Source organism: Falco peregrinus, chromosome 3 (genome assembly GCF_023634155.1).
Source record: "Falco peregrinus isolate bFalPer1 chromosome 3, bFalPer1.pri, whole genome shotgun sequence".
Lineage (NCBI taxonomy): Eukaryota > Metazoa > Chordata > Aves > Falconiformes > Falconidae > Falco > Falco peregrinus.
In genome coordinates, this window is record NC_073723.1 from 86281912 (window position 1) to 86296922 (window position 15011).

At 45.2% G+C, this 15011-nt stretch overlaps 1 protein-coding gene across 6 annotated transcripts in view; it reads right to left on the reverse strand.

Annotated features, from left to right (window-relative positions):
• Positions 1 to 7820: 7820 nt before the first annotated feature.
• ADGRB1 (adhesion G protein-coupled receptor B1) overlaps positions 7821 to 15011 on the reverse strand; it is a 295063-nt gene continuing 287872 nt past the window's right edge. For all 6 annotated transcript variants that reach the window (XM_055800321.1, XM_055800320.1, XM_055800318.1 and 3 more), the window contains one exon: positions 7821 to 10704. In XM_055800321.1, coding sequence (XP_055656296.1) covers positions 10507 to 10704 — 198 coding nt within the window. In that variant the 3' untranslated portion in view covers positions 7821 to 10506. The remainder of the gene's footprint in view (positions 10705 to 15011) is intronic.

Sequence of the window (15011 nt, forward strand, 5' to 3'; positions counted from 1 at the left end):
GGTGCCAGACAATGGGGAGGACTGAGACCTGGGGGCCGGCTGCTGAACAGTTCCAAGCCCACATGCTGGATGTGACTATCCCTGCGGTTTCAGTTCTGGTGGGCTGGGGACAGGAAGAGGATGGAGCCATCTCTGCTGTTCATGTTTATCCATTACATGTATTTATGGGGTGCTGGTAAAGGCACGGCTCTCTGTGCTGAGCTGTGTGTCTGGCTGTGTCTGTACACTCCCTGTGTGTGTGCCTGCTGGGAATACATGCTCACCCCCAGTGATGTCTGGACTTAGGGACACAGCGCTGCACAGCTTTTGTGCTGGAGCAGGAGGAACACTCTGCCCTGTAGCCCGCTGGTTGTGGCTGTCTTGAACAACCTTCTCTTCTGTGGGGTCTCTCTCTTGATCCTCCTCCATGTTACTATTGCCCCAGCTCTCCCCCAGGTTGGAATTACCACACTGCCAGTTAGGAATCACATCCTGACTTCCACCCTTGATTTTTCTACATTTCTATCTTTATAATCAGGGACTCTTACATCATCAGCATCCTTTAAGAGAAAGAATTCTTGTTCTCTTTTGCTGTTCCCTCCCTCCCTTCAACAGTCATCAGCAACAGTCACAAACCTCTTGACGTGGTTTAAAGAGATTAAAGGAGCCAGTCTCTCTCAGCTTGACCATGTGGTCTTGATTCTTCTGAGCCTTTGAATAGCTCTTCCCAGTTTGAATCCCTCTTCTCTGACTGGTTGCACTGGTCTCACCACCAAGGAGGCATCAGGAGCCTGGGCAGCCCCAGGACCGCTGGGTGACTGGACACAGAGAAATCTCACCCGGTTCTTGCAAAAAGTCATCTCCTCTTCTTTACTGGTACTGGAAAGGTCTTTCCTGGTACCCTCCAAGCTTGACATTTTATTTTTCTCTGATTGCTGATTGTCCTGAATAGATCCAAGCCTCTCTCCCTTGTCGCTCCCATCTGCTGAGCCTCCCAGGCTGCAGCATGAGCTCTGTGCTTATCTTGACCGTGTGCTTTGTACTATGAAATGTCATTCCGTTCCTTTCCCTGCTCTCACCAGGCATCTAGTTCTCCTCGGATGATGTCTCAATCCTTCTCTGTATTGACAATATCCCTCAAAGTTTTACCTCCAAATCTTTTATTGGCAAACACAACTTTTTTTGTTCCAAAGCTCCAAAGATAAATTAAGACAAAATCTTCAGCTTAACTGAGGGACATGATTATTGACTCGTGCCCTACTCCCACCACAGGCTCTTACCCCCGGCTGTTTCCTTATCCACCACTCACATGAATTCTCATTTTCTCTACCTATATCACAGTGCAAAGTCTATGAGACACTTTTCAGAGAACAGATAAATTATTCTGATTGCAGATCTAAGCTCAGGGAAATCAGCTGTTTTATTCAAGGAAGATAATTAATTACTATGGAAAAGCACTCTTTGGTTGACTATCTACAGAGTGTGATCCATTTTCTATCTCCTTTGGTCTTTACTGATTATTTTAATGGGTCCAAAACACTGCCTGACACGGAATGGGGTGAACTTTTATAATCCAAGCTGATTTGCATTGTCCTGGCCCAGCTGGAATGAGAGCATCAGAGGCCAAGCTTTTAAATCACTTTCTTTCATTAGCAAACAATAGGTGTCAGCCCTGAAATGTCAACCCTTCCTCACCCCACGTCAGAAAAGAGCTTATTTCACGGGCAGCAACTGGGACCCAGAAATTCCTCTTAGGCCTTTGACCTCCTCCAGAAAATTCAGCCAAACTGAGTGAGAGGATTTTATACCTTGAATGGTACCATGGTTTGGCCTAAAGGGTATCGGTGGAGGAACCAGATGGTCAGTATTTAGCCCTTCCCTCTGCTGCTGGATGTTCTGTGCTCAAGCCAAACTCCTCTGCCTTTCCTCTGTGTTCCTGTATTTTAAACAGGTTGCCAGTCCTTTGAAGAGGACATAGCCTCTTATTTCCTATGTAAATGTAAAACACCCATGACTGATGGAAGCCTATGTTGGCTGAGGCCTCAAAGCTTGAGTTACAATATTAATAATAGGTCTAAACATGAGCTAATGCAAAGAAGCTGCCAATTATTTCAGACAATTGATCAAAGCCAAGAAACTCCTTATATACATTGAGTGACCCTTTGATTGCCCATTGCCTGAAAACCCTCTGCCCTCACAGACCAGGAGATGGCTATTTACCTTTTCATTTAGTTATTTCTCCTGAAAAGAAACTCCCCTGCACTTCTCTTGCTTCCTGCAGAATTTGCCTCCTTTCTCTCCTGCTTTCAAATCACTCCCAACATTTGCATAACTTTCTTCTGTCATTGCTCCACCTCTGGAGAGGTCACTTGTCAAAGTGCTGCCACAAAGCAGCACTTTATTTTAATTTCGAATTTCTGTGGCTTTGAAGCTGATATTTTCCATTAAAAAAAAAAAGAAATAAAAAGAAGCTTCTTTCCCTCTATGTACTGCATAAAGCACAGCTATGTGTCAGCAACAGCAGCAGGTCACTTTACAAAACCAGACGAACACGTCAGGAAATGTGGCCACCCTGGGTACCACCACAGGTACTCAACAGTTTAGGGAAGAGAAAACAGGGGAAGACTCAGGCATTTATGCAAAAGTGGTGCAGGGAAGCCTGTGACAAGACTAGAAACTGAGTCTCCATCTCAGAAGTCACTGCTCAGTACCTGCTCCATAGCAAAATTCACGTTGACTCCTGCACTGCTACCCCAAAACAGGAACTCAAGATTGTTTTTCACCTCCATGCCCTGAGCTCTGTGTTTTTCATGCCTGCCCTGATCTTTGCAGGAGGGCAGCAACTTGCTGAGTTTAGAATTAAGTAATGCATTTGTGGCTGGTCACCTGTGGGAGGCAAAAATGAGCCAGTCCTATAGGATCAGGTGAGACATGTATTTCTGTTCTTCTTTTCCTTTGCTGAAGCTGAACTTTATTACCAGTCTGCTCGGTTGAAAAATTCAGTTTCCTCATCATAAATAGAAAAAAGAGAAAAATAAATAATAGAACCCCCAAGCAAACAAAACCCAACAAAAAGCCATTGCAGTTGTGCACATCAGACAAGTGCTACTGCAGCTAATTAATTGCTGCATCTTGCTTAATTCCCATTCTCTTTCTGGAGTGCATTGAGCACATTTTTCACATAAATCTTAGTTGCTGTCTGAGTGCCTTTTTCAAGTCAGTTTGACATTAGAAATGTGCTATATTTAACCTGCCCCAATGCATTTTAATGGTTTTGTACATTTATGGTTTTTTACCTGTTTATGGAGTGGTGTGTGTGTGTGTGAGTATATATGTGTGTATATATATGGGTCTCTGTGTGTATGCATGTGCCTATGTCAGAGATTTAGGGTCAGAGTGCTGTTTTGCATCACATATGACATTTTGCCCCATGAGCACTGTGTAGGACATGGTGGTGGCTGCCCACACAAGGTTATATATACACACTGAGCACTCCTTGGGCATGTGAAAATGCTAAAGCACTTCTAGCCCCATCAGAAACATGCTTGTCACTACTAACTGCTGGGGACATGCTGATTTTGATGATCAGGAGGTATTCACTTTCCTTTAGAAATCCGGATTAACTGAAGGAATACCTTGGTGATGTCCTGTTTTCTGCATGATGCTCTAAGCCTTTGAATTTTCACCTCCTCTAATGAACAAGTACCTGCCCAGCTGCTGCTGCTGACGAAGCTGCAGGCATTTCCAAGGCAGAAAATTTCATAGTATTGACTTGTCTTTTCCTCAAACTTGGCCTTTTACCTAAAGGACTTTAAAGTCAATGGGAAGTGGTGGTGGTGAAGACTCGGCCCTGGTGTATCTTTGTAGACATGGAGTCGTCTAGCACAAGTCAGGATGCAGCGGCTGAGAGCAGCGCACCTGTGCTTATTTCTTAAGAGAAATCTGCAAGGGGAGAAAGCAAACAAAAGCACCCAAACCTTACATAGGATTCCTCCCCACAGGATGAGGGTCCTGCTTGTCCCCTGTTCCCTTCCAAAATACATCATCTGTCCTTTTTTTCCCCAATTTAGAAGTTCAAGGAGCTCTTGCAAACTCCACAGGAGACAAGAGATGTTGCTTTTCAAAGAAGTAAACAGCAGTGAAGCAGCTGGCTGGTGGGAACCTGATCCAGGATGGTGATCTTGAGACTTCACCTCTTAAGATACCACAGCTCTTCTGGCTGTCATGGGGGCTGCATGCTCTCTTCAGAAGCCACATTTCTCCTCACTAACATGTCAAAGCCACAGTGTCTCTGGGACACAGGAGGAGATGAACAAGGCTGGCCTCCTTATGGTGGGGTTCCACAGAGAGTTGTTAGGGTGAAGGAAGACAGTTCAGGTTGTATGGTTGACTTCTTTTGAGATGATCCATGAAGAGACTGGAGAGTGACTGAAACCTGACCAACTCATACCCTGGGCCTCTTTTTTGCTGTTACTGCCATAGCAGCTACTCAACTTGCTGAGACAGTGTAATGAGTAACATTCATTACTGAAATATAATGTGCATACAATCAGCAGTGAGTTTCTCTGTTGTCGCTATTCAGCATCATGTCCCCAAAAGATTCACAGGTTTTTAAGCCCAGGAAGGAGTTATTTTGAACATCCAACATGAAGTCCTCCTGCATGGCCCCAGCTGAGGAACTGTGCTCATCTTCCACACTGTCATCTCTGACGCTTGGTAGGAAATTGTTCTACCCAAGGGGCATGCCAGCATAAGGGAGCTTTCAGCCTCAGATACATAAAGGAGTTTTGGAAAATCATTAATCAAAATAGGTCTGAGCAAAGAAGCACCTGGAGAGCCCCTCTACGTGGATCCCCTGAGGACTCCTTACTCAGAGAGCTGTTGAAAGCTACTTTGAAGGTGTTTTCTATTTTCTTGAAAGCTGCAAGGTAGGCACATCCCTCGTGAGGCACTGACCTCTTCCTAGGAGGAGTGGGCTGGGAAAAATAATCACACCCACGCACCCACACACACACCCCATCAACATTCATCTCCTTTCTTTTCTTCTCTGTTTAGATCTTGTCACAACAGGAGCTCAGGAACAGATATTCACTTCAGGCCCAGATTCATCATATCTCATCTTGGACACCTCAGACAGTAGTGCAATGAGCCCAAGCACTGCCTTCAGCCACAAAATAGATAGACCACAGAGAGTCTGTGGACTCCTGCCCTAGTCCCAAACCTTCCAGGAATGCTATCTTGCTCCATATGAGCAGCTGTCATGAATGGGTGATTTGTATTGCTGAAATCATCGCTGTCAAAGGTATTGGCAAAAGTGATCTTAATGTGATGTTGTAAAAGTGTGACTTAACAAAGCTTAATGGGAAGATTCACTCTATTACTATGTGGAAGAAACAAACAAAGGAAAATCAAGTTAAAATCAAGCTGGAATGATTTACGCAGAGACCAGAGATGCAAAAGGGTAAGGGAGACCCTCCTGTTGAGTCACAAGGTTTCTAAACTCCTTATGGAGCCTAGGTGTGGTTAGGTCCAATCTTAGTTTTAGACTTAGTCAACGGTCTATGTCCAATGGAATTATCTATACAAAGTTTATAGTAATTAATATTGAGTAACTAAATGGATTATTAATGTTTCATTAGTATTAATTCAGCATGCCATAAGTCACTTACCAAGGATCTGTCATGAGTTAGAGATCTCTCTGCCTTGGACAAAAAAGAATATTAAACCTTGAGAGACAACCCTCCTCAAGGGGAGAGCTACCTGGCATGCAGTCCAGTTGCAATACAGGGAGAACTCAAAATGGGCTCATTCAAAGATCCATTGCTGGTAAAAGGTCTCTCTGCCTTGAGGAGCAACCCTGAGAGTATCCCAGCTCAAGGGGAGATCACTGCCATGCGGCCACCCTGCCTGTCAGGGAGAGCTCAAAAGCGGCTCAGTTGGGCTGTCATATTTATGGAATAAAGTAGTGGCTTATAGTCAAATTGCATACAATGGAAAGGTGTGCACGAGACTCCTCGTACCCATAACTTTCTTTGTTCCTTAGTAAATGAGTCTTGGAAAACGCACCGACTATTAATGTGTTAATTGCATGACTGGTGTTCCAAGCTCATGGGCATCAGTGCTCACTGTGTCACTCTGCTCCTTGGTGGGTTTCCTAGAGGAGTTTTTGGATGGGTGTGGCTCAGGACTTTACCTTCTTTGGAGCATGTACCAAACCACTGCTGGTTTAGCTAAGGGGTCAAATACATCCGTCACAGCAGCCCAGGGGAAATGCATTTTATTCAATTTTCAGATTCTCCTCAATTTTCCAGCACAGCCACATTTTCCCAGCCTAGCAACCAAAAAGTATGATTTCTTCCATGTGCAATGTACCATTTACCCACTGCCACAGCGTGGCTCTGCCTCCTCCTTGTGAGATCATGTGGGAGTGTTCTCTGTTTGCCCCATGGCTAATAGCCTGGGGTGGCTGCAAGGCAGGATCAGGGGGTTGTAGGTTCAAGGGGACCTCAAGAGGCCCTTTCCAAGCTTGAACTATCATCCTGTGACCCTTCCTTGCAGCCACACCACATTATGACCACAGTGCAAACCGAAACCACCTGTACATATGTTGACCTCCTGTATCCACCGCCTCTGGCAGTGCTGTTATATTTGCAGTCCCATGAACAAAGCCAGATCAAGTGCTCCCTCCTTCCAGCTCCCTTTGATGAGTAGCAGCAGGACCTCCTGATCCATCCTAGGGCTGTGAACTGAGGTTTGGGCTCTCCTGCCCATCACCTCATGCTGGTGGTCAGTATCTCCCTTCTACCTGCTAATGCTATAGGATCATGGTATGGGAGATGTAAGGTGAGAAACATCCCTGTATAAAGGATGCAGAAGCCCTGGGACTCATCATTATGTGCTGCTGATTGCAGAAGGGTTGGATCTTGGCTCAGGGATGGGGGTACTGGGCAAAGAGCCTCCAGGTAGCCCCATGCCTCTGCAATCATTTAACATGTTTCCAGATATCCAATTCAATTCAGCCAGGCCAAGAGACATCATTACAACAAGGGACCTCCTGGGCCATAATGGCTTTGGATCAAGGCTCTGAAGAGGAATAGCCCTGGATCCCATTTGCCAGATCCCTAAGTCTCCTGTAGTCCTGCATATAAACCTAAAAACTGTCAATCAGGTGATGGAGCAGAGTCAAGGAGATAAGGACACGTTTTCTTGATGAAGGATTTCAGCCATTCAGGGGTAAGCGGCAAGGAAGTGAGTAATCCCTAGTTCAATTCATTTCTTGTCAGCTTTCACGAGTGATATCCTTAACTCCCTCGTGCACTGAGCCGTGCTCCTGCTTGCAGCCTGCCTGGTAATGCAGGAGGTGGCATGGGAATCCAGGTGAAGCTGAGATGGGCTTTGCAGCCATGCAGACAGTGTAGCATCAGCATTGCCCTGGCCCCATTGGAAACCATAACCCAGCATCACTGCCCTCTGCCAGTAACGCTGCCAGATCTGTGTTCAATACTGGCCCCTCACATCGTATGATATTGGGTTGGGGGCACCAAGACTTGGGTTAGAGATACCTGCAGAAAAGCAGGCTGTGCTGCACAGAAAAGGGAATCCCTCATGCCCTGGAAACGTGCATCATAGGGGGAGGTATTTTTTTGGGGTGTCAAGCAGCCACAAAGCCAAAAGCAAAAGATGCACTTCTGGGGCAAGTTTGGCCTCAGGGTATGGCTTTTCCAGAGAAGAGGGCTGAGGTGGCAGCTTGCGGGGCCAGGAGAGGTGTTTCCCAGCACCCGGGTGCAATGCAAACCACACATGGGGCATGGGCAGGGGCACTGTTAAAGAGCAGACATCGCTAGAGTTTACACCTCTTTTATTAGAAATAAGACACATTCATCTTGTGCTCTGAAAACTGTACAGAAAAAAATTGATGAACACAGAGAGGAGGGAGGGGAAGGCATGGCATGAGGCACGGCAGGGCATGGGGAAAACAGAATTAACCAGAGGAGCTGAGCAGAGAAAGTCGAATATCAACAGTTATTAAACAAACATTTATCTCTCTAATTACATAACACCGTTAATGTCCTGCAAGTCGGCTGGAGTGGATGGCTGAATGGGGAAAGCCGGAGAGAAAAAGGCAGGCTCAGTTGGGCAGGGAAAGGCGGGGGGGGGGGGGGGGGGAGGGGGGGGGAAGAGAAAAGAATTAAAACACAGTAGAAAGATATCTGTATGCTAAAATTCATAATGTGTAATTATAATAATTACAATATCATACAACCCAGCATCTGAGGGAGGCCTTTGTGCTTTCCTGTTTCATAAGAATAATGTAAAATTGAACAATAATATCACAGTTTTTTATAAGTAATCAGTTTCCCTATTTTTTAACTATTTGGATTTTTTTAAAAATTTTTTTTCTTTCCATCCTTCATATTATAAAGTTAATGGCACTGTTAATGCCATTGTCCTTAAAGATTACCCAGGTGGCCCAAAGGAAAGCTGAAGCAGAGATGTTTGCACGTCAAGCACCATCTCTCAGTGGAGGAAGCATAACTGGGGTCAGTGACTATTTTGCATGTGGTATCTGTTACTAACTTTTTCTTAAAAATGTGTTGTGGTGGTTGTTTTTCGAAAAGAGACCCAAATGCACAATAATAGCTCAGACCCTGATCAAGCTTTACTGCTGTCTGGCACGATCTGGCCACGCACAACCAGAGGTTTGTCGCCACACATCTCTAAAGCTGGAGAGCTGTTCCAAACGTCAGACAGACAGTGCTGGAAATGTTTAAAAAAAAAAAATGAAGTCTGCATGTAATGTCTGTGGTATATATTTTTAACTATAAAAATATTGCACATTTTTTGGGGTGAGATGTAGATACCTTATTTTTTGATAATGGCCTTGAGAAATGTTTTATTTAAAAAAATTAAAATAATTATTGTTTTTTTCATGGTGAAATAAAAAGACAGTATTTTACAGTGAGGAATATCCTGCTCTCCTGATCAGCTCCACCTCTTCCTTCTTGTAGGGCCACAAACCTGCTTGCTGGCTCTGAGCAGCAGGGAGGGAGGAGAAGAGCCAGCGAGGGGAAAATAACCGAAGCCCAAACAGAATAAAACAAAGCAAAACAGCAAAGGGGCTGTGTGTTCCCACCATCCCAAACTTTCCACGGAGCAACTTGCCTTCCACCTTCAGCAGGTGGCATCCTCACCCCATGCCTGCGCAGTCCTATGGCACAGAAAGGCATTCGAAATGACAAGAGCCAAAGAAAAGAAAAGTCTCGGGTTTCAAGTTCTCTTTTTATTGAAGAAAAGAAAAGAAGAAGGAAAAAAATAGATTATTTTGTCTGTTTGTTTGTTTGTTTGTTTGTTTGTTTGTTTGTTTCCAAGTGGACGTTATTCATGTTGTCAGTTTGTCTCAGTGTCCTAAGGCAACATCTCTTTATACCAAATATCTCCAGGTACATCGGCAGATCTGTCTATCCCTCTTTCTCTGCCTTCCAGGGAGGGGCAGCTTGGAATAAATCTGAGTCCAAAAGCAAGGAAAATAACAGAAAAAAAAAAAAAAAGAAAAGAAAAGAAAAAAAAAGGATGAGGCCAAGAGGACCTTTGCAAGGCCCGTGCTGAGTTTATCTATTTAACAGTCAGTGAAACGACCTACATTCTTCTTGTTGGTCAGTTTTTCTAACACCATCAACCCTCTCCCTGGAGACGGGGCAAGCAGGTTTTGGAGGTGGTCCTTTCCTCCTGCACCTGTCCCACTCCTTAGGGTGCGTAGAAGCTCCGCTGTGAAGGGATGAGAGGAGGAAGCCCCACCTTACCTCTCCACCTAAGCCACGGATGACACCACCACTTCCTGCTCCGGGCCCCGTGGGGAGCTGCTGCAGGGATACCATGATGACAGGTCATGGTGTGGCACGTAGGAGTGGGAATGTCTTCTTGGCCACCACTTGGTGCATCCCTTCTCCTTCCTTCTTGGATCAGCTGGTGAGAGAGCGGTGCAGGGCAAGGATCGGCAAGGGATGCCACAGACCCTCAAGGCTGGGTCTCCCCCAGGGATCTACGGCCAGACCGTACCCCAGCGAGGCTCTCACAGGCATCCCCTCTTGTGGTCTGCAAACAACCCCGATCTTCTTGGCCCTTCGCAGTGGCTGCTGGGCATTCTTCCACACCTCCCTACAGCAGAGCAGGAAGGCTCCCGGTGTGTGGCAGCAGCCCGAAAGCATCTTGGCAGGGCTTGTCCCCTGCAGCCCCTCCCCACCCTCTGCCTCCTCCTCGCTCTCTTCCAGGTTCACTTCTTCTCCAGTCCTACCTGGGAAAGCTCATGTTGTCCTGAACCTACAGCTACTATACTCTATAAAGTAATATTCCCCCTGTCTGCTGAGAACAATACAAAAGTTACTCCATCTTACCAAAGGTTTCAAAAGAAACCAAACACTTCTCTCGCTCGGTTCCAGTTTAATTTAATCTTTTCTTTAAAACGTGGTTTTGTTTTGTTTGTTTCATTTGTTTTCTGGAAAAAAAAAAGTCCCTTTCTTCCCTTTCCACTCAGACCTCTGTCTGAAGGTCAATAATGTCTTGTCCCACCAGGGGAATGGTGGCTCCTGTTTTCTCCCACTCTACAGTTTTTAGTTCTAGGGGAGACTGTGCCACAGGTTCGATGTCCTTTTTAACCCATGATGGTGGGGACTGGACTTTTCTGATTCCTTCCCAGGGTCTCTTGTTTGGTGTCTGCTGTTTTTCTTGCTGTGAGATGAGGGAAGTGTAAGAAAGGAGAGAGAGATGGAATGAAACGGAGGTTAGTACCCATGCAACAAATCGCATTTTTTCACCTCCTTATCTTACGTTAAAGGCAATTTTTTCTGTGAAACTCCTGATCCAAACTAAAATGGAGTTTCAATGACAATTGCACTTGCTGTGTAAGCTGTCTCTTTTCAGGAAGAAAATATAAACTCCCCCCCCCCCCCCCCCCCCCCCCCCCCTTTATCACTTAATGCCTAGATAATTCAGCTTTCAGCTGAGGTTTTTGCCACTTGCATTTCCACTGAAAACCTGAACATGCTTTTAAGAATTTAAGATCCTTTTCTACTTCTACAGAAAACCCCCACATAGAAATTCAGCTTACAATGAAGTCTTTCTGAACCTACCTAGACTGCATTTTATACAGATACAAATACATTCCTTATGTAGCACAGCTATTTATAGGCTATTTAATTGCAGCAAAACATGCTAACTATTTTGCCAGTAAACCCATGCTGTTTGATGGGCTGGATCATAAGCTCTGAAACTGAATGCATTTCCATCAACTCCACACCAAGCCTTCAAGGCTTTATCGACCGCTGTTAGCCCAGTCTCCCACCATCATCCCACCACGGATATCAATCCAGAGAATATCTTTCAATGTTTCTGCTGATACGTACCAAGACAAGACTCTGGGGAGAGCTGAGGTTGTCTATAACGGGTGTATTCTTCAGTGTGTATATGAAGGGAAGCCCATGCAAAGATTTTAAATGAGTTGTTCCACTAAGCTTCACCCCCACATCTAGAGTGATGCTGTTCACAATTAATTACCCCCACAAAACACTCCAGCACTGGGTAAGAAAAGTCTTCCCCACATGTGACAGGAGCACAGAGCCCTTTTGAGCCACCTGCCAAAAGGGAAGTGGCAGCTAGTGGAAAGGGTGGGAGGAAAGGCAGCTGTATGGAGGATGGCAAGGACAGAAGTCTTGGAAGAAGGTGAGGAGACAGACATGCAGGTGACATGCAGCCCAGGACATGTCACAGCTTGATGCTTTCACCAAAATGGATTGATTGAGGGGACATGAAGCCACACATAGATGGCAGTGTCATGATTGTACTCCAGGATGCTGCAGAGATTGCTGTAGCCCCATAGGAAACCTAAATACCCATCTGCTAAATGCTAATCCACCTCTTAGCTTCTAATTTTGTCCTTTCCTAAGAGACTTTTGTAAGTCTGTTGTTTATCCCACCTCCACACTGCAATGCCAATAGGAAAGGCACTGTAGCATTATCCCTACATGGACAGCTTTCATCACATCACTCAAGCCAATTTTGCTTTTCCAATCTTTCACCCTCAATATAAAAATAAGATATGTTTGAAGTTGCTCCTGCATCCTCACAGCTGCTCACAGGGAGAAGGCTCTGGGGGGGGGTCATTTGGTGGCTAGACTGGGAAATGTGCAAATGTACAAGCCAGGTAAACCTGGTCTTCTCAATGTGAAGTGAAAACATTCTGATTTATCTTTATTTTAATTCAAAGGGAGAATAATAACTTTTTAAAAGTCCTTCGAAAGATAATTGTTTTTCCAAAAAATCAAATTTTGGAAAAATATTGTTCAGAAGAATGCAAAACATCTCACTTTTTGAAATCTGCAGCTGAGGCTTTCATTAAACTCTATGACACACAGCTTTTCTTATGCTGTTGATGTTATTCTTACTTTATTCCATGATGTAACACAATGGTGATCAATACCACCATGACAGAAAAGGTGATAAAATTGTTGATTTATTCCATTATCTATTTTGGAACTTATTTAAGAACAACTGCAACTAAAATCTGAAACCTTTTAACGGTACGTGTGTCTTAATGAGACAAGTTTGAGACTTCCTCAAGTGAAACTCTACCTACAGTGGTTTTGCAAGCCATTAGTCTGCCATGAAAAGATGCAGCAAGAAGATATCAGTAAAGAGAAAAGCAAGTACAGAGAGAAAAATGGAATGAAACAAAGAGTTTCCCAAAAGGTGAAGGTAAAAAGGCTTGGTCAAAACAATTCTTTTCAACGAAAAACATTTTTTCTCCTACAACTGATGTAATGCCACAAGTTTTCAAAGTTACCAATGTCCACAACTGTATTATTTAACAGAGAGCAGCACAAATGATCATATGTATGTAGCTCATAAATAATTCCATCTTTTCCCTCAAATGAAAGCCCTTCTTTGATGGCATTATTTATGGCCACCTTCAGCATCTGTGTCTTCTATTCCCAACCAATCTCTGTTTTAACAGTCCCTCCGTCTGCCACACTCCTGACCTTCAGCCTCTCCTTCATGCTGTGAAGATGCACCCAGATCTGATCATGTACACTGAACGTGATCAGCAAACCTCAGAGCCATCCTTGTCATGGGCTGCTTTTGAGCTACTGAATGAGAGCAGCTGCAAATCCATGTAGAGAACAAAAATGGGAAAAAAACCCCAAAAACACCAAAACCATTATGAGCTCATATCGATAGCAATGGCCTCTGATCAGACCTGTCACTGGGGAACAAGACCTAAGGGTTACAATAATTATTCAGTTGTGATAAAAAACAGACATTAAATGTTGTGAATTATTGAGAATGGATAAATTAAGAAGGGAAGAGAGAATTAAGCAGAAAACATCACTATGCCAGTGCATAACTCCACTCTGCACCTGCATCTTGTATATTATGTGCACTCTGTGTGCTTCCTGATATAGAGGAAGTGATAAAGGTGGTCCTTTTTACAGCCATGAACAAAGTTATGGAGCATATCGTGTAGGAGGAAAGATTACACAGACTACGACCTTTCAGCCTTGAAAAGAGATTGTGGATGGATGTGAAAGAGGTCCATGAAACTCTTAGAGGCTTATTGTCAGTAGGAATGGACTACTGATGGCTGGAATCATCTCTTCCAACACAAGAACTACAGAGCGTGATGAGGCACCAAGCAGTGCCTAGCCCAAAGCGAACCCCAGGTGCTGGTCCTGCACATGGTGCCCAGCCAAACTGCAGACTGTCTTTCCACAGCACTCTGTTGATGCCAAAAACTTCCAAAGTTATAAAAAGTCCGTGGAAATATGCACAAAAGCAACACCCATTCAGTAGGGTGAAGTAAAACGACACCATTCTGCATCAGGGAGTCTCTGAGCACAAATTACGGGAGTCCTGGGGACCTTTTTGGAGATACACTACCACATGCTTGCCCTCCTCTCTTATTTTTCCAAGCTGCTTTTTCCTCTGCCACGGAGACAAGGCAGGGCCAGACTGGCCTTGGGTCTGACCTCATACAGGTTTTTTTTTATCTAGCTTATCAGTGTGATGTGTTATCTAGCTATGACTTTGGTGGGCTTAGTGACTCCAAAGAAGTCTGCTTACAGTTAGAAGATGAAAAGGAATCTTGGAAGGCCAGGAAAGGAGGAGGGGAAGCTTGCTTTTAGTTTCCCGCTTACGAGAAAACAATCGGACTTCTCTCGTGATGCTGTGAGCAGAGGTGCTCCCTCGGGGGCGGGATGCAGCGGCTGCCCACCAAGGTGCACCAGCAGCTCACAAAGCTGCGTGCACGGTGCTGAGCGTGGGTGCAAAGGGCTCAGTGCCCAGTGAGATCTCTGAGCAGGTTAAACACACTCAGCCAGGCTGAGCTCTGGCAAGGATGCTGTGAGACAAAAGAAAATTTTCTCATCTTGGCAAGAGGTACCCTGGGAACTGGTAGCAGGCTTCTGGGAACAGCTCCCTCTTTCTTTCCTTCCATATGGAAAAGGTTTTTATCGGGTCTTGGCCACTTGAGCAGCATACAGAAGCAGCCACTGGGCTCATGCTTCAACTCCGGCATTTTCCTCTAGCCACACTGTTGGGTCTTAGCAATCCTTGCAGACAGGAGGGAAAACTTATCTTCACACAGAAAAGAAGAAAAACCTGGAGAGAGGGTTGTGTAATCTGGCTGTAAAAGGCGCCAGTGCTGGCCCAGAGCCTGGTGCCTTGGAGACAGCCAGGAATGGCCTGAGACAGGAGCTGAAAGCTGTGGAGGCTGCTCTGCCAGTAACCCACAGAGACAGAACCATTACTCTGGCCTGACACAGCCCACGGGCTTCTGGCCGCCAGGGAGCAGGGAAATGTTTATCAGTTCCTGCCTGGTGCCAGCACGGTGGAGCAGCCTGCTCTGTTGGAGGGGTAGGAAGGGAGGGAGCACCCAGACCCAAGACTGGGGTAAAATGTGCTGCACAGGCAAGGCTTCATCACCCTGGTGGTATTTGGAGTCTCCTTCATTCAGCCACAGCTTTCATTATGGCTGCACATCT